Below are 24364 nucleotides of genomic sequence, written 5' to 3' on the forward strand. Positions count from 1 at the left end.
GCAGCACTGGTAGTGGAGAGGTGACAGCACTGGTAGTGGAGAGCAGGCAGCACTGGTAGTGGAGAGGTGACAGCACTGGTAGTGGAGAGTGGGCAGCACTGGTAGTGGAGAGTGAGCAGCACTGGTAGTGGAGAGGTGGCAGCACTGGTAGTGGAGAGTGGGCAGCACTGGTAGTGGAGATCGAGCAGCACTGGTAGTGGAGAGGTGGCAGCACTGGTAGTGGAGAGCAGGCAGCATTGGTAGTGGAGAGCGGGCAACACTGGTAGTGGAGAGGTGGCAGCACTGGTAGTGGAGAGGTGACAGCACTGGTAGTGGAGAGTGAGCAGCACTGGTAGTGGAGAGGTGACAGCACTGGTAGTGGAGAGGTGACAGCACTGGTAGTGGAGAGGTGGCAGCACTGGTAGTGGAGAGTGGGCAGCACTGGTAGTGGAGATCGAGCAGCACTGGTAGTGGAGAGCAGGCAGCACTGGTAGTGGAGAGTGAGCAGCACTGGTAGTGGAGAGGTGGCAGCACTGGTAGTGGAGAGGTGACAGCACTGGTAGTGGAGAGTGAGCAGCACTGGTAGTGGAGAGGTGGCAGCACTGGTAGTGGAGAGGTGACAGCACTGGTAGTGGAGAGTGAGCAGCACTGATAGTGGAGAGGTGACAGCACTGGTAGTGGAGAGGTGGCAGCACTGGTAGTGGAGAGTGGGCAGCACTGGTAGTGGAGAGGTGACAGCACTGGTAGTGGAGAGCAGGCAGCACTGGTAGTGGAGAGGTGACAGCACTGGTAGTGGAGAGTGGGCAGCACTGGTAGTGGAGAGTGAGCAGCACTGATAGTGGAGAGGTGACAGCACTGGTAGTGGAGAGCGGGCAGCACTGGTAGTGGAGAGCGGGCAGCACTGGTAGTGGAGAGCGGGCAGCACTGGTAGTGGAGAGTGGGCAGCACTGGTAGTGGAGAGGTGGCAGCACTGGTAGTGGAGAGGTGGCAGCACTGGTAGTGGAGAGTGGGCAGCACTGGTAGTGGAGAGGTGACAGCACTGGTAGTGGAGAGGTGGCAGCACTGGTAGTGGAGAGGTGACAGCACTGGTAGTGGAGAGGTGACAGCACTGGTAGTGGAGAGCAGGCAGCACTGGTAGTGGAGAGCGGGCAGCACTGGTAGTGGAGAGCGGGCAGCACTGGTAGTGGAGAGCGGGCAGCACTGGTAGTGGAGAGCGGGCAGCACTGGTAGTGGAGAGGTGGCAGCACTGGTAGTGGAGAGTGGGCAGCACTGGTAGTGGAGAGTGGGCAGCACTGGTAGTGGAGAGGTGGCAGCACTGGTAGTGGAGAGTGGGCAGCACTGGTAGTGGAGAGGTGACAGCACTGGTAGTGGAGAGGTGACAGCACTGGTAGTGGAGAGCGGGCAGCACTGGTAGTGGAGAGGTGGCAGCACTGGTAGTGGAGAGTGGGCAGCACTGGTAGTGGAGAGGTGACAGCACTGGTAGTGGAGAGGTGACAGCACTGGTAGTGGAGAGGTGGCAGCACTGGTAGTGGAGAGGTGGCAGCACTGGTAGTGGAGAGTGGGCAGCACTGGTAGTGGAGAGGTGGCAGCACTGGTAGTGGAGAGCGGGCAGCACTGGTAGTGGAGAGCAGGCAGCACTGGTAGTGGAGAGCGGGCAGCACTGGTAGTGGAGAGTGGGCAGCACTGGTAGTGGAGAGGTGGCAGCACTGGTAGTGGAGAGTGGGCAGCACTAGTAGTGGAGAGGTGACAGCACTGGTAGTGGAGCGGTGACAGCACTGGTAGTGGAGAGCAGGCAGCACTGGTAGTGGAGAGCGGGCAGCACTGGTAGTGGAGAGTGGGCAGCACTGGTAGTGGAGCGGTGACAGCACTGGTAGTGGAGAGCAGGTAGCACTGGTAGTGGAGAGCGGGCAGCACTGGTAGTGGAGAGTGGGCAGCACTGGTAGTGGAGAGGTGGCAGCACTGGTAGTGGAGAGTGGGCAGCACTGGTAGTGGAGAGGTGGCAGCACTGGTAGTGGAGAGCGGGCAGCACTGGTAGTGGAGAGGTGACAGCACTGGTAGTGGAGAGCAGGCAGCACTGGTAGTGGAGAGTGAGCAGCACTGGTAGTGGAGAGGTGGCAGCACTGGTAGTGGAGAGGTGGCAGCACTGGTAGTGGAGAGGTGACAGCACTGGTAGTGGAGAGGTGACAGCACTGGTAGTGGAGAGGTGGCAGCACTGGTAGTGGAGAGCGGGCAGCAGTGGTAGTGGAGAGTGGGCAGCACTGGTAGTGGAGAGGTGGCAGCACTGGTAGTGGAGAGTGGGCAGCACTGGTAGTGGAGAGGTGACAGCACTGGTAGTGGAGAGCAGGCAGCACTGGTAGTGGAGAGGTGACAGCACTGGTAGTGGAGAGTGGGCAGCACTGGTAGTGGAGAGTGAGCAGCACTGATAGTGGAGAGGTGACGGCACTGGTAATGGAGAGCGGGCAGCACTGGTAGTGGAGAGCGGGCAGCACTGGTAGTGGAGAGCGGGCAGCACTGGTAGTGGAGAGCGGGCAGCACTGGTAGTGGAGAGTGGGCAGCACTGGTAGTGGAGAGGTGGCAGCACTGGTAGTGGAGAGTGGGCAGCACTGGTAGTGGAGAGGTGACAGCACTGGTAGTGGAGAGGTGGCAGCACTGGTAGTGGAGAGGTGACAGCACTGGTAGTGGAGAGGTGACAGCACTGGTAGTGGAGAGCAGGCAGCACTGGTAGTGGAGAGCGGGCAGCACTGGTAGTGGAGAGCGGGCAGCACTGGTAGTGTAGAGTGGGCAGCACTGGTAGTGGAGAGGTGGCAGCACTGGTAGTGGAGAGGTGGCAGCACTGGTAGTGGAGAGGTGGCAGCACTGGTAGTGGAGAGCAGGCAGCACTGGTAGTGGAGAGTGAGCAGCACTGGTAGTGGAGAGTGGGCAGCACTGGTAGTGGAGAGTGGGCAGCACTGGTAGTGGAGAGGTGGCAGCACTGGTAGTGGAGAGTGGGCAGCACTGGTAGTGGAGAGGTGACAGCACTGGTAGTGGAGAGGTGACAGCACTGGTAGTGGAGAGTGGGCAGCACTGGTAGTGGAGAGGTGGCAGCACTGGTAGTGGAGAGTGGGCAGCACTGGTAGTGGAGAGGTGGCAGCACTGGTAGTGGAGAGCGGGCAGCACTGGTAGTGGAGAGCAGGCAGCACTGGTAGTGGAGAGCGGGCAGCACTGGTAGTGGAGAGGTGGCAGCACTGGTAGTGGAGAGTGGGCAGCACTGGTAGTGGAGAGTGGGCAGCACTGGTAGTGGAGAGGTGGCAGCACTGGTAGTGGAGAGGTGGCAGCACTGGTAGTGGAGAGCAGGCAGCACTGGTAGTGGAGAGTGGGCAGCACTGGTAGTGGAGAGGTGACAGCACTGGTAGTGGAGAGCAGGCAGCACTGGTAGTGGAGAGCGGGCAGCACTGGTAGTGGAGAGGTGACAGCACTGGTAGTGGAGAGGTGACAGCACTGGTAGTGGAGAGGTGACAGCACTGGTAGTGGAGAGTAGGCAGCACTGGTAGAGAGGTGACAGCACTGGTAGTGGAGAGGTGACAGCACTGGTAGTGGAGAGTGGGCAGCACTGGTAGTGGAGAGTGGGCAGCACTGGTAGTGGAGAGGTGACAGCACTGGTAGTGGAGAGTGGGCAGCACTGGTAGTGGAGAGTGGGCAGCACTGGTAGTGGAGAGGTGACAGCACTGGTAGTGGAGAGCAGGCAGCACTGGTAGTGGAGAGGTGACAGCACTGGTAGTGGAGAGTGAGCAGCACTGGTAGTGGAGAGGTGACAGCACTGGTAGTGGAGAGGTGGCATCACTGGTAGTGGAGAGCGGGCAGCACTGGTAGTGGAGAGTGGGCAGCACTGGTAGTGGAGAGTGGGCAGCACTGGTAGTGGAGAGTGGGCAGCACTGGTAGTGGAGAGGTGACAGCACTGGTAGTGGAGAGTGGGCAGCACTGGTAGTGGAGAGTGGGCAGCACTGGTAGTGGAGAGTGGGCAGCACTGGTAGTGGAGAGCAGGCAGCACTGGTAGTGGAGAGGTGACAGCACTGGTAGTGGAGAGTGAGCAGCACTGGTAGTGGAGAGGTGACAGCTCTGGTAGTGGAGAGGTGACAGCACTGGTAGTGGAGAGGTGACAGCACTGGTAGTGGAGAGGTGACAGCACTGATAGTGGAGAGTGGGCAGCACTGGTAGTGGAGAGTGGGCAGCACTGATAGTGGAGAGGGGGCAGGACTGGTAGTGGAGAGCTGGCAGCACTGGTAGTGGAGAGGTGACAGCACTGGTAGTGGAGAGGGGGCAGCACTGGTAGTGGAGAGGTGACAGCACTGGTAGTGGAGAGGTGACAGCACTGGTAGTGGAGAGCTGGCAGCACTGGTAGTGGAGTGTGGCAGCACTGGTAGTGGAGAGGTGGCAGCTCTGGTAGTGGAGAACAGGCAGCACTGGTAGTGGAGAGGTGACAGCACTGTTAGTGGAGAGTGGGCAGCACTGGTAGTGGAGAGCTGGCAGCACTGGTAGTGGAGAGGTGACAGCACTGGTAGTGGACAGGTGACAGCTCTGGTAGTGGAGAGGTGACAGCACTCGTAGTGGAGAGTGGGCAGCACTGGTAGTGGAGAGTGGGCAGCACTGGTAGTGGAGAGCTGGCAGCACTGGAGGTGGAGAGGTGACAGCACTGGTGGAGGAGAGGTGACTTGATGAAGTTCGTATACTTACTATGAAAATTTGTCAAAGTAGCAGTAAAATTATTTTTTAACATTTACCTGCCTGATATTAACATGGGTATTTTAGATCTAGCGAGACTCATAACGTGTTCATCCTAATATTAGTTATATCGCCATTGTGACATGGATTTTCAAAGTAACTATACCAGCCTCATATGGTCTAAGGCTATGTGCACATGTAGTTTTTTGGGTGTGCGGATTTTGTAGAGAAAACCGCAGATAAATCCACAGGACAAAAGTCCTGCAGTTTATCTGCGGTTTTGCCTGCGGTTTTACACCTCATAATGGATGACGTGTAAAACTGCAGCGTTTCTGCACCAAACAATTGACATGCTGTGGTTTGTAAACCGCAGCAAAACCATGCAGAAAAAAACTGGTAGTGGAGAGGTGACAGCACTGGTAGTGGACAGGTGACAGCACTGGTAGTGGAGAGGTGACAGCACTCGTAGTGGAGAGTGGGCAGCACTGGTAGTGGAGAGTGGGCAGCACTGGTAGTGGAGAGCTGGCAGCACTGGAGGTGGAGAGGTGACAGCACTGGTGGAGGAGAGGTGACTTGATGAAGTTCGTATACTTACTATGAAAATTTGTCAAAGTAGCAGTAAAATTATTTTTTAACATTTACCTGCCTGATATTAACATGGGTATTTTAGATCTAGCGAGACTCATAACGTGTTCATCCTAATATTAGTTATATCGCCATTGTGACATGGATTTTCAAAGTAACTATACCAGCCTCATATGGTCTAAGGCTATGTGCACATGTAGTTTTTTGGGTGTGCGGATTTTGTAGAGAAAACCGCAGATAAATCCACAGGACAAAAGTCCTGCAGTTTATCTGCGGTTTTGCCTGCGGTTTTACACCTCATAATGGATGACGTGTAAAACTGCAGCGTTTCTGCACCAAACAATTGACATGCTGTGGTTTGTAAACCGCAGCAAAACCATGCAGAAAAAAACTGGTAGTGGAGAGGTGACAGCACTGGTAGTGGAGTGTGGGCAGCACTGGTAGTGGAGAGTGGGCAGCACTGGTAGTGGAGAGTGGGCAGCACTGGTAGTGGAGAGCGGGCAGCACTGGTAGTGGAGAGCTGGCAGCACTGGTAGTGGAGAGCTGGCAACTCCGGTAGTGGAGAGGTGACAGCACTGGTAAAGGAGAGGTGACTTGATGAAGTTGGTATACTTACTATGAAAATCTGTCAAAGTAGCAGTAAAATTATTTTTTAACATTTACTTGCCTCATATTAACATGGGTATTTTAGATCTAGCGAGACTCATAACGTGTTCATCCTAATATTAGAGTTATATCGCCATTGTGACATGGATTTTCAAAATAACTATACCAGCCTCATATGGTCCGCTGGTAGTGGAGAGTGGGCAGCACTGGTAGTGGAGAGTGGGCAGCACTGGTAGTGGAGTGGGCAGCACTGGTAGTGGAGAGCGGGCAGCTCTGGTAGTGGAAAGGTGACAGCACTGGTACAGGACAGGTGACAGCACTGGTAGAGGAGAGCAGGCAGCTCTGGTAGTGGAGAGTGGGCAGCACTGGTAGTGGAGAGTGGGCAGCACTGGTAGTGGAGAGTGGGCAGCACTGGTAGTGGAGTGGGCAGCACTGGTAGTGGAGCGCTGGCAGCTCTGGTAGTGGAGAGTGGGCAGCACTGGTAGTGGAGTGGGCAGCACTGGTAGTGGAGCGCTGGCAGCTCTGGTAGTGGAGAGTGGGCAGCACTGGTAGTGGAGAGGTGACATCCCTGTCAGGGGAGAGGTGACATCGCTGTCAGGGGAGAGGTGACATCGCTGTCAGGGGAGAGGTGACATCGCTGTCACCGGAGAGGTGACATCGCTGTCAGGGGAGAGGTGACATCGCTGTCAGTGGAGAGATGACATCGCTGTCAGTGGAGAGGTGACATCGCTGTCAGGGGAGAGGCGACATCGCTGTCAGGGGAAAGGTGACTTCGCTGTCAGTGGAGAGGTGACAACGCTGTCAGTGGAGAGGTGACAACGCTGTCAGTGGAGAGGTGACATCGCTGTCATTGGAGAGGTGACATCGCTGTCAGTGGAGTGAGCCAGTTGAGAGCTGTGTAAGTGCAGCCACCTCTCCGCTGACAATAGTGCTCTGCAGTGTCCTGTTCTAGACAGATGTGGATCCCGGCTGTTGCACCTGCATCTATCACACATTTCTCACATATTCTGTGGTGCTGATCCTTTCAAGTGGTCTGTCTCCAAATTTCACAATACAAGCTGCATATGTTATTAAATAGATCACTTTGACTAAGTTCAGACATAGGGGTTTTTTTAGTGGTTCTGCTTCCAAAACTGCCTGAAAAAATTGCTTTCAAAACACACCAGTGTTTCAGAGAGAAGGTAGTCAGACAAAGGATATGGCTGGGGCCATAGGGAGATGAGACTAGTCCGGCACCTCCCCCAGCAGCCTTTTTCCAGCACCTCTCCAGGTGATTGACACCTGATAGAAAAAAAGAAAATGCATATAATTTCTTATGTGGCAGATTCCTCCTGGAATCAGCTCCAAATTTGACATATAATGTCAAAATGCTGCAAAAAAAATGCTTCAAGAAAAAAAGTGATTAAAAATGCTCTTTGGGAAAATAAACACTACATAATAAATCCCCCCCCTCCCCCAAAAAAAAAATTTCCTTAAGTGGTTTCCCTTTAAAAATAAACTCATTTTTCAGTGCCTCAAAAAGTAATTCTAAGCATAGCCTTAGACTATATGAGGCTGGTATAGTTACTTTGAAAATCCATGTCACAATGGCGATATAACTCTAATATTAGGATGAACACGTTATGAGTCTCGCTAGATCTAAAATACCCATGTTAATATCAGGCAGGTAAATGTTAAAAAATAATTTTACTGCTACTTTGACAGATTTCATAGTAAGTATACCAACCTCATCAACTCATCAAGTCTAAAAGATCTTTATAACCTCATAATAATAAAGTTCCTTTACTTTACGGCTCTTCATCCTGTACAGCATCCTCGGTAACACGGAGCCCCATGTAAAATAAAAACATATAATCACCTCGCAGATCGGAAAAGTGACCTAGTAGTAGCTCCAATGTTTCCTGTAGCTGTGCGGAGGTCACTTTTCCATATATTTCTGAGAGCCTTGTTCTGGCTCTCATAGACTTGCATTGAGCTCTTGTGACGTAACTTCGGACTTCGGGCACAAGATGGCGCTGCGGGACCAGAGCGGCGTCAGTAAAAGGTGAAGACACAGGAAGGTGAGTATAAGAACAGGGGCCTGGGGCTTAGATTTAAAGTGCCCACTCCACTGTGAAAAAAAGTCGCTGGAATGGTGCTTTAAAGGGGTTGTCCACAGTTAAGAAAAGCAATTTTTTTTTTTTACTTGACTACTTGTATTTTGGGCTAAAACTCACTTTTGCAATGGAGTTTCATTACAAATTTAGTTTTTTTTTCTTTTACAGGCTCTTTGTTTCCCTGCACATTCAAGTTTATTAATGTAGTCTGTGGCCATAAATCAACTGAGAGGAGCACTGAAAAAGTCAGATAAAAAAAGAGTTACAAACTTTCCTGTTAGCCTTTTCATTACGAGAACACTGACGGTTTCTCAGTTAGTGGCCGGTCACTTTCTGATAGTGCAGGTTTCATCAAACACTGATCAGCACTTTCGTCCATACAAAGGCTCCTGTCCTGGTGGTGAACAATGAGACCAGACCTGTCCTTCAGCCTCCTCCAATTGTAAAACAACTCACATAGGAAAGCTGCTTTTCCATTGGAGGAGACTGATGTCTAGTATGGTTACATGCTCCTTCACCAACAGCCAATACATTTGGACAGAAATCCTCACCAAAAAGTGCAAAATTTGTAATAAAACCCAATTGCAAAAAATATTTTTAGCCCTAAATAAAGTGGTGAATTAAAAAAAAAAATTGTCCCCAAAAGACAGCAGACCTGTGATGCTGAGTCACTACTCACAGACAAGCCAGGACACATGGTAGACACAAGCTCTGAGGTCCGATACCCAGAAGGGCTCGAAGTACAGAGGGGAAAGTCACAGGCATGATCAGGAAACAGTCTGGGGTCAAATGCCAGGAGGGTACGTTAAAACCAGGGAACACAACAAACAGATAGCCAGAGGCCAATTCCGGGGTCAGATACCTAAAGTCAGAGAGCATCAAAAGCAGAAAGCGGGAATCCACAAGAGAAGTCATAACAAATCCAAAGTCTGGCATCAGGGTCAGAGGAAAGAGACACAGGGCTAAACAAACACATCCAGCTTAGGCAAAGCTACAACTGACTCTGACTACGAACAGCTAGCCAGCTAAATACCTTGCCAGCTAAATACCTTGATTCCAGACGGGAGGCACCTGAGGAAATGTCCACAGAGAGCAGCAGGGCTGTCAATCAAAATGCTGACAGCGCAGTACGCCCTAGGATTAGATAAGATGTCTGGACTGTCACTCACACAACCCACAGTCCAGCACAATCCAGATTCCATAGGGTGGCTGAGCTGTCACTCACAGCGTTCCTAGGCCACAGTCAGTTATGAAACAGTGACACAACCTTTTTAACTTGAGTTATGCGACTCTCCTGAATAAATCATGTAGCATAGGGCTTAAAGTACCAGTTGAGTTATTTTTACATTTTTCTTTTTTAATGCTGTCACTTTTACTCCAAAACATATAATTCAGCTAGTATTAGTTTCTATCTGAAAATTAATGGAATACTTCTTTTAGGGCATGTGAACTCATGGTTAATCCCCTGGGAATTATATGGCTTTATGTTCTCTGAAGGGGTTCGCCATCTTCTGTGTATGTTCTTGTATAATTAAATTGCATGGACTGTAACAATGTAGTTCTTTACAGTGGGGGGGGGGAGAACTCCTATCACAGTTACTGATGATGACTTAACAGCTCCTGTCAAACAGTTATAATGTAGCAGATGACAATTTATCCTCCCCAACTGTATACTTATAATATATCAGCTTGTTTAGTACAATATTGAAGAGCGTAATCACACTTTTACCACAGCATGCACTAATGGTACTTGCTCTAGCTGCCTATGTAATGCTGTACATCAGGGGATTGATAGTAGAGCACACAGGGAAAAAATGCAGAGTGAAATTTGATAATCTGAGTACTGAGCAGATGCAAAGGGAAGGTCGATCTGCCTAAAAAAAAATTAAAAAAAAAGACGGATCAAACACATATATTTTGTGCATATTCTGTCCCATGGATTTGTAAGTCCCAGGAAAAGTGTTCCTGGTTGATGTGTTTCAAACCTAGGAGGTTCCAACACATAACTTGGTTTTGCATAAATAAAGACAAGATTTTTTACAGGTTGGATCTGTCTTTTTTGGCTTGTGTCTCATGTTGTGGATTGGGCACTGCACAGGTCAGTGGATTTTACATGTGTGCCTGGTAGTAAGTACACTATATATTTAAAAAAAAAAGGTCAGAGTGTGAAAAACAGTCAGGTGGGAGGAGGAGAGATGGAAAAAAATGCCAGACTGCTTCCCTATCTAGTGTTGTATTAGTGGATATACAGTATATACGGTAAGTAGTAAACACAATGTACGATACATTTCTATGGTAATCACTGAAAAATCTTTAAAGCAATTTTTAAATATTTCTAAATTTAAATAACAAAATCATAATTTTGCTCTTCAGTCCAACAGACATAAAAAGTGGTAGGTAATATCCCTAATGAATTGCCTCATTATTCTTGCCCAGACATTTCAATCCTTTGATTCTTGGGGCCCCTTTTGCGGCTTCTCTCTGCAGTTACTATAGCACCGACCACAGTGACCGCCACAGTTAGTGTGATCATCAGCACAGTTACAGTTTCTGCAACACAGAGTTGAGTATCCAGTGAGCGGAGGGCTCTCCCCTTCAAAGCTGGGGGATCTGCACAATTTAATTCTTCTCCATCTTCCAGACTTATTCTCTGCAAACTTCTCAACTTGCCAAACATACGCTGCAAATCGCAATCACATTCCCAAGGATTTGATGACAGCAAAAGTAGAGTCGCAGATGAGGGCAAGCTACTCAGAGTTTGGAAGCTTAGGTGGCGTAATTTGTTATTTTGGAGATTAAGATATGCGAGAGAATGGAGAGGCGTGAAGACTCCAGGAGGCAGATTATTGATCTGATTTCCTGACAAATCAAGGAATTCAAGTCTTTGCAGAACTGAAAAGTCATCATTTTTTAGGCTTTGCAGCTGATTGTTCTGGAGCTGAAGATGACGAAGCTTAGTAAGAGACCTAAAAGCTCCAGAATCCAGACTTAAAATGAGATTTCCTTGCAGATCCAATAGCTCCAAATTATGCAAGTGGTGGAAACTGTACTTAGAAATACGATGCAATAGATTCTGTGCGAGAAACAGATGTGTGAGGGAATCAAGTCCCAAGGAGAAGCTCACACTCAGATTTTCTATCTTATTTCCACTTAGATCCAGGATTTGTAGACTCTGTAAACCCTTCCAGGAGCCATATCCCACACGTAAGATTGCATTTTGGGCCAGAAGAATTGTACGGAGCCTCCACAGGTTATGAAAAGGAGGAAAAGTATGTAGGGAGCAGCTGGAAAGGTCCAGGAATTCTGTTGTCAATGGAGGAAGGATAAGGATGGATGATAGATTTGTCCCTGAGCAGTTTACGAACAATGACCTTGAGTCACAAAAGCACAGTGATGAGCAAAGGGAATGAGTGCAGATAACGGATGTGGGCAAAACTATCAGCAGCTGAAGCCATTGCACTGGGGATGACGGCCACATCTGGAAAAGGAGGAGCATTGTATCTCTGCAACAAAATAAACATACAGAATATATCAAGGTTATAGTGCTAGATTACAAAGCACTCATTATGGCTCATCAACCCCCAAAATGAAGAGAATTGATGACGTAACCCCATTTTCAAGTCTTCTACCAAACAATTGTATCCTCTCTTAGAACACAGCTGTTTTTCCAACTATATTACCTGTCTGATAAATTATTACTTTATTCATATTTTAACCTGCAAATGGTTATTTTGCACTAATGTTTAGGCGAAATGTTGTCAATGGATTAAAAAAAAAGAAAGAAGAAAGCGAGCTTACCTTCATCTGGAGGGATCCTGAGTGTCTCTGTGTATCTAGGGGACTGAGCTGGAATAGAGCAGGTCAGGCGGTCACAGCCTTTGTTCCCGCAGAGAGGTGCTGATATGTGTGTAAGACAAGAACGGGACACCGAGAGCTTGTGAAATTCACCCAGAGGAGTTAGACGCTTCAGAAACATTGTCAAGTGTGGTGTCACTCAATACTGCAATGTTTGCACCCTTCACTGCTATTCTGTCAGTCTATTTGCTATCAATGGTATTCATTTCTCAGTTCACATAAATGGCTTTAATACTAAATAGGTATCTCAAGTGACGTTTAAAGGATATCTTTGACCAGACGGACTGGTGTCTATAAGATGCCTTTTTTCTTTTTAAAAGTTGGCAGTCCCAAACAAGCTTGAAAGCCTATGTAGAACATCTCACAGATTTTATTATTGCTCATTTGCTTCTAAAATGCAGCATTGAAGCAGCAGTCTTTCTACCATTTTGCAATTGCAGAGTATTTGTAAGTCCTTTATCTGGCTGAATTATTATGAATTATCTGGTTACCAATGCTTTAGAGCTTCTTCTGACAGCTCTCTATCATCTCAATGTTAGAGATAGCAGAAGGGAGATAAAGGGGATTGTACAGTCCTATGGAACGTTGAGAAAGCAGTCTATAGAAAGGGAGGGCAGATAAGGTAACCACTAACAAGTCATTTTTTCCATGTCAAAAGTCTCCAGAGCCTTAAGGTTCTCCACTATTCTAACAAATTTCATTTGCCATCAATCTGTTTTATGCCTTTAAATCTCCACATCCTATCATTTTGTCTATTTATAATGTTTTGATGCCCTTTACTACGCTTCTGATTCCCAAGCTCCAGTTCTGATGTTTACATCAGTATTTCCCACTCCAGTCCTTTCTAAGCCAGCACTTATCAGGCCCGTTCCAAACACTATTTAACCCCCTCACTAATCAATCAATTAGGAAAACTTCTATTTTGAAGAGTTACGGCATATGAAAAGGGGTCAAACAGTATAGGAATACCTCCCTAACTGTCCCCAGTCATCAAAGCGAGGAAGGTGCAGAAAGAAAATTTGTGTTTTGTAAGTAAGGTTGCGTTCTGATCCCTCTTATCCATTCAGAAGTACTTGCAGAGAGGATTCATGTGCCAGCTCCTTGTCACTCTTAGACTCTTCTGAAAGGCTCCAGTACTACGGGGTACACAACACAACCAACCAATAAGATTGCATCATTTACAATGGACAGAAAAATGTCACTAAGAGAAAGACAGACCATAATAAACTGTATGCTGATGCTAAGTTTTTACTCCCCCCACCAAAGGAAAAAATACATGAAGTAATATGGGAAACATAGATCCAACTCTAACCAAACGGGGGAAAAACAACACTTATACTGTAGAAGGCGGTTAGAAAATTACCATAAATTATATCTTCCTGGAGAGGCACCAACATAATAAAGGCCAACTAGAAAATGTGTTCTTTTAAAAGGGTTCTACGGGCATATTATTTTCATGGCCTATCCACAGAATAGGTAGCTGTCACGATTTCTCCGCTCAGTGAGTGTTTTGCTAAACTATGGAAACTGGGTCATGTCGAGCTGTCAGTGCTTTGATTGACAGCTCGACTGTCCAATCTGGGACTGGGAGGTGTAGACCAGGTCTTCTCTGTTCTGAAGATTGCCCAATCTATTTAACTGAGCTGTTTGCCTCTGATCCCTGCCAGACGTAGTTTGTTCTTCCTGGTGAGTGTTTGCCTGACCCTTCGACCGTGTTCTCACTATCCCTTTGTTGTGTCCTTTTGCTTTGATCCGCTATCTCCTGGTATTTTGACCCCCGACCGTGACCTGACTTAAGGTACTGTCACACTAAGCGATATCGCTAGCAATATCGCTATAACTTGTGACGTTATAGTGATATTGCTAGCGACATCGCTGTGTCTGATACTTACCTACGACCCGCTCCCCCGCTGGTTATCGCTGATCGCGCGAGAACGTCCTGGACTGTTTCTCGTCGTCAGCTTCCTGCGGCGCTTCCTGCTGTGACGACGAGCGACGCGTGGAGCCAGGCGGGAGGACGCAGGATCGCCTGGTGTGACAGGTAAGTAGCGACCCCCTTCCCCAGTGATAGGAACTGAAGGAGTTAAATTGAGTTCTGTCTATGTTGCATTCTCTTGTTTAAAACCTTATCTTTTCTTCGAGGAGATGTCTCAGACATCTCCCTTGTGAACCAAGGTCAAATACCTCTGCTTTTTCGCCTAAATGACTTTCTTTGTCGAAAACAAGTTGTAAAATCATTTGTACTGCGCATGTCTGTAAAATGTTTAAATTCTTTACTATAAAAGACGGAAGCCTAACTGATAAGCCAGAGGCGTCTTGGAGGCATCCTGAGTTGTACCATACAGCTGGTGTCTGTGTAGTTCTTCTCCACGGAGCTGATTTAATTAGAGACATATGATGCTTCACACCCAAGAACATCGGTCCTTCAGATGAAAGAGTAATCTGAGGGATCCCGACAGTTTCCTGGCGCCCGAAACAGGGACCTGATATAGGCACCTCTCCAAGACTACCCGATCTACAGACCACTCCAGTTACTGATGAAATTGTGAACAGCAGACCTAAACACCTGGCCAGGTAAGAGATCAATTTTTTCTCTTCTCTGCTCTTCATAATCTATCATTATAACTAAGGTCCGTATAAAGGGGAATCTAGTAGAGGAGGGGGCCGTAAAATCAGGTCCATATAAGAACTCTGAGGAAATCGGGTGTGACACGCATATGTAATTTCTGCTCGAATGAGAGGTTACTGTAGGTTCTGTGTGTGCACAGCTATTTTTAGAAAAAGAGCTGATGCAAATCAAAATGGGAGAGGTCTGACATTATGGAATATAAGGCTGGGTGAACAGTTCATACTGCGCAGCCCGGACGGACAAGTTTTTCACAATAGATGGTTCCGCACTAGGAATAGAGGAGGTTGTTGAATGGCTACCTTGATTTGAAAGGTTGTGGAAAGTAGAAAAATAAGCTGCACAGTAGGTATTCGTTCAAAGAGTGGTGATATTGCCTAACTGGGTCATGTGACAGCGTCCTTTCGGGGAGGTCACCGCCTAAGCTTAAATCAACACCCTTTACGAATAAACCTTGTGACAGATAAGAGTGTGACCGAATGAGCACAGGACCGTGAAATGAGCCTGTGACAGGATATGACTGAAGAACCCCAGTAGATGGACACTTTATTTACAATCCTGTGTGTTGTGGGAGTATTTCTGTTCGGATGCTACATAGCATATAAGTACACGAAACACATAGTACACCGAGGAACAGACACTCCATTTAGCCTGTTAGCACCTTAGGAAGAAGGTAACGAGGTATAGTAGAGCCTAGTCTTGAGCTTACCCAATACACCACCTAAGGCAGGGGACTAACAGGAAGACAACAAGAGAGACAGGATAAGAATAAAAGATAAGATGGGGAACAGTCAGGGAAAGATACCTGAAGAAGGAAATCGGTTAAGTGATATAATTGAGGATAGATATGGAAGTAGTGCAGCAAAGAACCTGGAAAAAGTATTAATCAAATCCAAAGTGCAAGATAGGCAGGCTGTGTGAATCCTTGTATATATGTCTATGAGAACCTCTGAATAAGATGAAAGATGAGTAATTGAGTAAAAAAAAAAAAAAAATCAGTGAATGAGCACGTATGAATGAATCATCACACATCATTTTTGTGTCAAGAGATTTGTGACCTTTCTAGTTGTGGTGGAATCCCGGACAGATACGTTATAGATATTTCAAATCTACATCTGAGACTGAATGAATTGAGTAATGATATAGTTCGTGTTATATGTGGCATTACATTGTAAAGTTTCCTGAATGCATTTGGCCAGAAAAAGGGCAAGGCATGGTTAATCTCATTATACAGTTATCTGCCCTTACAGTGAAATCCCGTGATTTTGAGTTTCTTTGTAGAAATTGATTTTGATAAGTCTAAAGAACTACAGAATTCTGTGAAGGACGACGCTGCATTCTGACGGGAGGGGTGAAGGATACCGCTGCGTAGTTTTTCTTCTCCCTTCGCTCTTATCTCTGCTGAGTGTGAGCTGTGCTCAAAATTCTCTGTAATTCTGTCCGTAAGGTACACGCTGAAAGATTTGTGCATTTTAAAGCAACAGTACTTAATTGAAGATTGGAAGTTAAAAGTAAGATATGGTGCCTAATTTAGAAGGGAATTGTAAGTGATTGCTTGGTCATTAATGTGTTTGAACCTGCTTCTAGTTGTGTGATTGATTTGTATAGCAAATTGTGTCAAATTACAAAAGACAGAGAAGGAAGGAAGCAGTAAAACAAGTGGGACAAATATTGAAAAAGGCAAAAATACCAGAGTGTGAATGTTTGGATGTACAAAAAGGCACAGACAAGGGAAGAAAATAGCAAGTGAATAAATGATGCTTGAGAATGTGCAGCAGTGTGGAAGGTGTATTATGAATGTTTGATTGACAAAGTGTAACCAGAGACCCAGACAAAACAGATGGACTTGTAAACACTGTGGTCAGACTCAGACAAACCCAGACTGAATAGCTACTAGTGTTACCTGTGCTACTGACCTAAGAGAATTGCACTAAATCTTATCCAGACAAGATCATAAGAAGCTGACATAATAGTGTGGATAGTGGGTAGTGGGACATTGGCCCTTGAGGAGTAAGCTGACAGTAGACATCAGACGGCCAACCCCATCAGGACCTAGAAGTGTGACTAGAATAAGAAAGATACAGGTGTATTATCCCTGGAGCCCCTCTGACCAGCTAGCTTTGCTGAAGCAGCTGCCTGCCCCTGAAGACCAACCATTCCCGTTTTACAGACACATAAAGGAAGTACAGCAGACATATAAGTGTACCTGGGCAGACCTAGAGAGGTTGATGAGTTTAAAGGCAGGTGACGCACTAGATCATATAATTAAGACACACACAGATGTGACAAAGAATCAGGCTTGGGGCATGGATGATAAATCTGCACGATCTGGGGAGACGTACTGTGAGTCACTAAGACAATGGGCTGCAGTGGAACAATCAGAGCAGTCTGTACTCCTGACTAATGTGACACAGCAAAGAGGAGAGAGAGTAGAGATATACCTTGGACGGTTACAGCTGAAATGGGCAGACATGGGGTACATTTGCATAAACCCACTTGATGTTAGAATACTGGTGAATGCATTCATTGACGGTATGAACAAAGACTTACGAGACGCAGTACAGACAGCCAGACCTGAATGGAGACATGTAGATCCGAAAGACCTCCTTAAGGTAGCTAAAGAAATTGAGCAAACAAGGATAATAAAACGACCTGTCATGTATGCTGGAGCACAAGGAAAAAAGTGGAGACGTAATAGGGAAGGCATGTGAGATGACACTGACGTTTCTTTTGACAATCTATTCCCCACATGACATCCATGCCATACTCCTACAAGTTCAACCAAAACATCTGTCTATGGCCAGACAGCTCCGACTTGAGTGTGCTCTACTAATTCCTGAGTATGTCACTCCTCAAAAGATGTAACGTTCTGAATCCAGCCACCCTCCTGCCTGTGGATTCAGAAAAGGGGGAATTGGTGACCGTATTGGCAAGTGAGGAAGGATACTTTGACATGACGCATGAACATGTCTGCATAGAACTGATGAGTCAGGAGACAGTTGGGTTTGCACACATTCATGAAAAACCTGTTCCTAATGCAGACTTTGAGTTTCTTTTTTGTAGATGGCCCCAGATACCACCAGGATGGACGATTCTACACTGGATATGCAGTAGTATCCTCACATGAGGTAATCCGAGCGGAACCACTCTCTCCTCACATGTCGGCGCAGGAGGCAGAGTTGAAGGCACTCACTGAGGCGTGTAGAGCCGCTGCAGGTAAAGTCGCTAATATTTTCACAGATTCGAAGCCCATTAAAAATGCAGAGCTGGTGAAACAATTGATGGAGGCATTGATGTTACCAGTCCAGGTTGGCATTGTCAAGGTAAAAGCACACACAAAGGTGACTCCGTGGAGGTAGAGGGCAATAGAAGGGCGAACGAGGCTGCTAAAATAGCACAAGGCGGCCTAGAGAGAGCAGTGGACGGTGGCGGGGAGTCAGCGTATTCCAGCCACATTGGGTCTAGATGTCCTGAAATCCCTCCAGCAAAAGGCTGCCCAAACAGAGAAGGTACACCGGGGGAGACTGGGAGCTGAGCTGAACTCAAATGGAGTATGGGAGAATAAGGATAAAATGTGCCCACCAAAGTCCCTGTTCCCAATCATGGCGCAAGCAGCACATGGCCCCAATCACACCTCAAAAAGTCACATGTGTGCCATGGTAGATGCCTTCTGGATCGCTCCTGGCTTCAGTTGCGCAGCCGCGAAACTTGTACAATCATGCCTCATCTGTGCACAGCACAACCCAGGTAAAACAGTAAAAGTCCCTAAGAAAGCGACACCTAGGCCTCTCTACCCGTTTCAGAGACGGCAGATTGACGACATACAGCTACCAAGGTAGGAGTGTATGCAAATATCCTAGTATGTGTAGATCTCTTCTCTGGATGGCCAGAGGCCTACCCGGTGAAAACGGCTACAGCTCGAGCCACTGCAAAGAAACTGGTGATGGAACTAGTACCACGATTCGGTGTCCCTGAAACAATTGAATCAGACAGAGGTACACACTTTACTGCTGAGGTAATGCAAAATGTCATGCAAATGATAGGTGTAGAACAGGCATTTCATACACCCTACCACCCACAGAGTTCAGGGAAGGTAGAAAGAATGAACGGGACACTGAAATTGAAAATACAGAAAACCATGGAGCAGACCCATAGACCATGGCCAGAGTGTCTCCCATTAGCATTATTCTCAGTAAGGTACACACCCACGGGGAAAACTAAACTGTCACCCTTCGAGATACTGTTTGGAAGACCACCGAACACAGGGTTGTACTACCCACAGGTCTTAACACTCAATGTGGATAATTTGACAAGTTATGTAATCCAGTTGCAAAAGCATTTAACTCAAATGCATTCTCTAGTTTTCTCTTCCACTCCAGATCCAGATAGTGTGGAAGGAATCACTGTCTACAACCTGGTGATTACGTATATGTCAAGAAACACTCCAGAAAGACCCTTGAACCCCGATATCAAGGACCTTACCAAGTACTCCTAATAACGCCTACTTCTGTTAAGTTGGAAGGACGACCAACCTGGATCCACGCATCGCATTGCAAACTAGCCACAGGAATTAACAAAGCATAAGAGTGCATAATGTTTTGGTTTGGTTTTGTTGCATTATCTGTAATAATGGTAGCTGCGTGGGATAGTCTAAATTCTCCAATGTCCTTGAATAATAAGTTTATACAACATCATGAAAAAATACTAAATGATTGGTCAAATCATTTGCTGGATCTGCACACATTCAGCAGTATCAGCCACTAGTATTCCGTTCCTTGTTATTCCTGTGCCACCCGAGGAATTATTTGCCTGGACCAGTTGTTCTGATACACTTGCTAATAATGCCACAAATAATGTGAAGTTATGGAACACAACTGTTGGAATACCTATTGTGGGATGGGTAGGATACCCTTGGTGGCAGGGTAATCTTTCAGGAAGTAATACATACCTTCAATATCTGGCAAATAAAGGGGGGGCTTGGGTACCCAGGAATAGAACTCGATTAACCTACCTGGGGCAAATTCCAATGTATGGCCTACAAGTTAGTTTTAATGTAACTTCCCACTCTACTGATGCCTTCAAACCAATACTGCTAGAAAGAAGGTTGCATAACACGTCCTGGGAGTATTCCAATTTATTTCCCCAGGGCAATAATGAAACTTGTTTTAATATTTCAGGTAATATACCTTGCAACGAGTCATCTGGATATGAGAAAGGAACTCCCACCTGTGGAAATCCCGATGTAGGGTATTGTAGCCCTTTAGGACAACTTCCAAATTGGTGTATGCTTCAGAATGTATCTGCGTTCATAGATTTAGTTCATAGACTGGTATTACAACATTCAGCCCTATGGGACCTACCTAGTGACATGTTCTGGGTATGTGGAGACAATGCATATAAATGGTTGCCAGTAGGGGTAAAAGGTGCTTGTACTCTGGGTCGTTTGACTCCAGCTACCTTTGTTATTCCGAATGACCAGTTGAATACTCAGAGCATACCTAAACACACGTTGTACAAAAGAGCTGCTGACAATACACCTCGCCTCTCTGGGAGACCACATATAGTGCAGATGAGTGTGGCTAATAAAATTGTCAGCTCTATTTTTATTTATCCTATGATTACTCAAATGTGGGATAAATTAGTCAGGGCTACAGATTACTTAGATGACCAAATATGGGATATATTGGATATATTGAACACCACCGTTGCTGTCCAAAATCATTGTTGTTTGTATCTTCGTAATATATGTGCTATTGAAACTTGTTTTTTGGTGTATCTCTGTATGCAAGAAAAGATGTAGAAATAGATAAGGAAGTTTGACTGTAAACAACAAGAATTTAACTATTATTCCTTTGAGTCCTAGATTGACATCTCATTTCTGGCATGAAGGAGCGTACTCTTGCAATGATGGACGTGGCTTCAGTATCTGGGGGATGGAGAAGGTAGAAGACCTGTCTCCCTTGGGCAACCCGTCGGCCTGGGATAGTACCTGGTGAACGAGCCACTATCCGCTGTTGTTGCAGGATCCAGTGTTCCAGATTGTGGAAAATGAAGATGTCAAAGGGGGGAATGATAGGAACTGAAGGAGTTAAATTGAGTTCTGTCTATGTTGCATTCTCTTGTTTAAAACCTTATCTTTTCTTCGAGGAGATGTCTCAGACATCTCCCTTGTGAACCAAGGTCAAATACCTCTGCTTTTTCGCCTAAATGACTTTCTTTGTCGAAAACAAGTTGTAAAATCATTTGTACTGCGCATGTCTGTAAAATGTTTAAATTCTTTACTATAAAAGACGGAAGCCTAACTGATAAGCCAGAGGCGTCTTGGAGGCATCCTGAGTTGTACCATACAGCTGGTGTCTGTGTAGTTCTTCTCCACGGAGCTGATTTAATTAGAGACATATGATGCTTCACACCCAAGAACATCGGTCCTTCAGATGAAAGAGTAATCTGAGGGATCCCGACACCAGCGATGTTGCTGGTGAGAGCTGCCTGTGTGGCAGCTCACTAGTGACCACTTAGCGATGTACCAGCGATCCTGACTGCGTCATATCGCTGGTGCATCGCTAAGTGTGACAGTACCTTTACTCCTTTGTCTTTTCATTTCATTTTCTACATGCTCTCTTGTTACTGAGCCGGAACGTCTGACTTCTCTGCCCCACGGTCTGTACGTCAAAAATTGTTTACAGAGCGCAGCGGTCAGTTAGGCCGATAGGGAAGAGATGCAAAGGGGTGCTACACTGTGGAGAGCTTTGTGGGTGAGAACAAGTACTTTGAATTGGATCCTATAATGAATGGGCAGCCAATGTAAGGACTGGCGAAGAGCGCACGTGTCCGAGTACCGATTAGCCAGATGGACGATCCTGGCTGCTGCATTAAGTATGGACTGGAGAGGGGAAAGTCGAGTAACGGGGAGGCCAATTAATAGAGCTTTACAGTCGTCCAGGCGGAAGTGGATCAGGGCAACAGTGAGGGTTTTTGTTGTTTCCATGGTGAGAAAAGGGTGGATTCTAGAGATGTTCTTTAGGTGTAAGCGGCAAGAGCGGGCTAGAGATTGTATATGGGATGTGAAGGAGAGATTGGTGTCAAACATAACACCCAGACAGCACGCCTGCTCCTGGGGTGTTATTGTGGTGCCACCCACGGAGAGGGAAATGTCAGATTTAGGGAGGTTAGTAGACGGCGGGAGCAGAAGTTCCGTTTTTGAGAGGTTGAGTTTCACATAGAGAACGGACATGATGTTGAAGACTGCAGACAGACAGTCACTGGCGTTCTGTAGTACAGCGGGGGGTAACATGTTGCATTCCCGTGCGGTCAGCGGGCACGTCAAAACGACGCATGTGGACGCATCCGCATGCAACACATCTCCCTGCGTACCCAATGTTAAAGATAGGTCCGCAGGACGCATGTGGAACTAGGCGGAGCTTAAGGGAAGATGTGCGAAAGTAGGCGGGGCTTAAGGGAGGAAGTACGCAGCCCTCCGCACTCTTGCCAAACGCAAGTGTGTACTTAGCATAACCCTGCTAAATGTTTAAAATATACGTAATATGAATTATTTTGTCATGTGAGCTATATTTTGTTAACATATTTTTATTTTATTTTATAGAGTGAATGATATCACCCGATGCTGGTGTAGCTGTCAGGATGCATAAAGACGGGAGCGTCAACAGAGTGCCAAAAGTGCGGCCTCAAAAAAAATATATCTGTATGGACAAACTAAATTTCCTGACCTCCATTATGGACCTTCTGCCGTAAGTTCTGGCTTCTTTGAGCATTTTACAAGATTATTAACTTGTTAAGTTGTGTTATTTAAGCCAACATTACCTCATATTTTCACTTGCAGAACTGAATCCAACTTCGTGAGAGCGAGAAGGCCTCGGAGTCCGATGCACTGTTGGATTCAGTGGCCGATTCCGCAGAGAATGTTGGACCAGCATCAGGTCAATCTTCGGATTCTGTCGCACCAGCTGCACCAGTGCCAGCACCAGCGCCAGTTGAAGCCCCTCAGGAAGTAGAAGGACTCCGGAGCAGCAGCCCTACCATTCCACTTGACAATTCCTCTGTAGTGGCAACCATCCCATGACGAGTTCGGCGCAGAAGGGAGCACCCCATCATCACCAACAGTCGCGAGGTAGATGGTGTATTATATTCTCTATCACGCACTTTGAATAATAATTCGGAGAAGGCGTTTGCGTGAATCCTGGCACAGTATCTTCGTGATATCGAGAGGCCTGTGCGGCTGTGTGCCAGGGACGTCATCCACATTGCTTTGGATGCATGTACCAGGTCCAAGAAACCACGCAAAATGTTTGACTAGAAGGCTGGCATTGGTCAGCCAGAGACCATCTTTGCCTGCCAGATGAATATGGTGAGCATGCAGAGTGGAGTCAAAACACAGCATGCTAACAACCTAACCAACACCCGAAGTGCCACAACAAACAGCCATTCACTATGGCCACGTGACTGGCTGAAGGCAAAAATAATGAGCTTGTCCATGATCTCCTATGGTTGGATACATTGGTGGTGGGAGGCATGCGAGTAAAGCGTTTTTCAGATAAGTGATCTAGTTAAATATTCGGCCACATGATAGTACACCTTATTCAAGTGTTACTTTATCACTTACCTAATACCGGTAGTTGATTTTCTTCCTATTTATGGTTGGACTAAGGCCTCTTTCACACTTCAGTCTTTTGACGTCAGTCGAAATCTGCCATTTAAAAAAAAAAAAAAAAAGAATCTTTTTTTGTCAGAATCCGTTTTTTTTCTCATAGACTTACATTAGTGGTGGATTGTGATGGATGGTCATCCGTTGCATCCGTTTTTGACGGATCCGTTGGAATGTAAGCGTCCGCCTTGTGGAGGACCCACTTTTTTAAACTAAGCATACCCGGAAGATTTTTCCATTCATGCAATTTAACGCTAACATTCGTTCTCGTTCTCTCTCTCGCTCTCTCATACACTGCCTGCTGCAACGTATCCATCCAACAAACGGATCCGATGCATCAGTTTTTTCCCAATCTGCAACTGATCCGTTTTTTCTCACTTTGACAGTTTGGAACTGACGTCAAAAGACTGAAGTGTGAAAGAGGCCTATCTGATTAGTGGTCATGTGTATGCCTCCTCACGGATAGGTATTCATTCACATTGAGGCTCCTTTCAGAAGCCTTTATTAGGATCTATAGGGATTCTGATGTCTCTGTTTATCCCTGCTGTTATAGTCTTTTTGTCTCTGACTGTCCTTTGTGTGTCTCACGTTGTTAGATACTGGATATCTGATATGTAATTCTAGTTAATATTGTATAATATATCTAATAAAGTTTGATCTTTTTTATATATACTAGATTATGGCCCGATGCTATCGTATCGGGAGGATGCGATAGCATCACACCTCTTGCCATGTTAACCCTCAACACACACACTCCTCTCACCTTTCACCATCTCCACTCACTCTTTCACTCCACATACGACCCCTTCTCTCACTCCGTCTCTTATACTCACGCCGTCATCGCCGCTGCTCCACGATCCCCGACATCTTCTTCCGCCGGCGCCATCCTGGATCCAGACATTGTCCACGCCGGCGACATGTTCTTGCGGCGACGCCATCTTGAGTATCGTGAAATCCCGCGATACTCAAGATGGCGTCGCCGGAAGAACATGTCGCCGGCGTGGACGACGTCAGGATCCAAAATGGCGTCGGCGAAATCTCGTGAGTTTTCGCCGACGCCATTTTGGATCCCGACGTCGTCCTCACCGGCGACATGTTCTTGCGGCGACGCCATCTTGAGTATCGCAGGATTTCGCCGATCCAAAATAGCGTCGCTGCAGGAACATGTCGCCGGCGTGGATGCTGTCGGGATCCAAAATGGCGGCGGCGAAATCTCGCGAGATTTCACCGACGCCATTTTGGATCCCGACGTCCTCC

The 24364-nt window shown here is 46.7% G+C and overlaps 1 protein-coding gene and 1 long non-coding RNA gene across 2 annotated transcripts in view; one reads left to right on the top strand and one right to left on the bottom strand.

Annotated features, from left to right (window-relative positions):
- LOC141091812 (uncharacterized) overlaps nucleotides 1-23773 on the top strand; it is a 36898-nt gene extending 13125 nt beyond the window's left edge. The window contains exon 2 of the long non-coding RNA XR_012232583.1: nucleotides 22049-23773. This is a non-coding gene — a long non-coding RNA (uncharacterized lncRNA). The remainder of the gene's footprint in view (nucleotides 1-22048) is intronic.
- On the bottom strand, nucleotides 10336-11466 carry LOC141091875 (uncharacterized). The gene has a single exon (XM_073577627.1). The coding sequence runs from the start codon at nucleotides 11458-11460 to the stop codon at nucleotides 10387-10389; it is 1074 nt and encodes a 357-aa protein (XP_073433728.1). The 5' UTR covers nucleotides 11461-11466; the 3' UTR covers nucleotides 10336-10386.
- Nucleotides 23774-24364: the final 591 nt, after the last annotated feature.

Source organism: Dendrobates tinctorius, unplaced genomic scaffold (genome assembly GCF_039654945.1).
Source record: "Dendrobates tinctorius isolate UK_male_01 unplaced genomic scaffold, ASM3965494v1 ptg000056l, whole genome shotgun sequence".
NCBI lineage: Eukaryota > Metazoa > Chordata > Amphibia > Anura > Dendrobatidae > Dendrobates > Dendrobates tinctorius.

Bases quoted from the DNA above. Each gene is read 5' to 3' on its own strand.
- LOC141091875 (XM_073577627.1), bottom strand. From the start codon at position 11,460: ATGCTCCTCCTTTTCCAGATGTGGCCGTCATCCCCAGTGCAATGGCTT.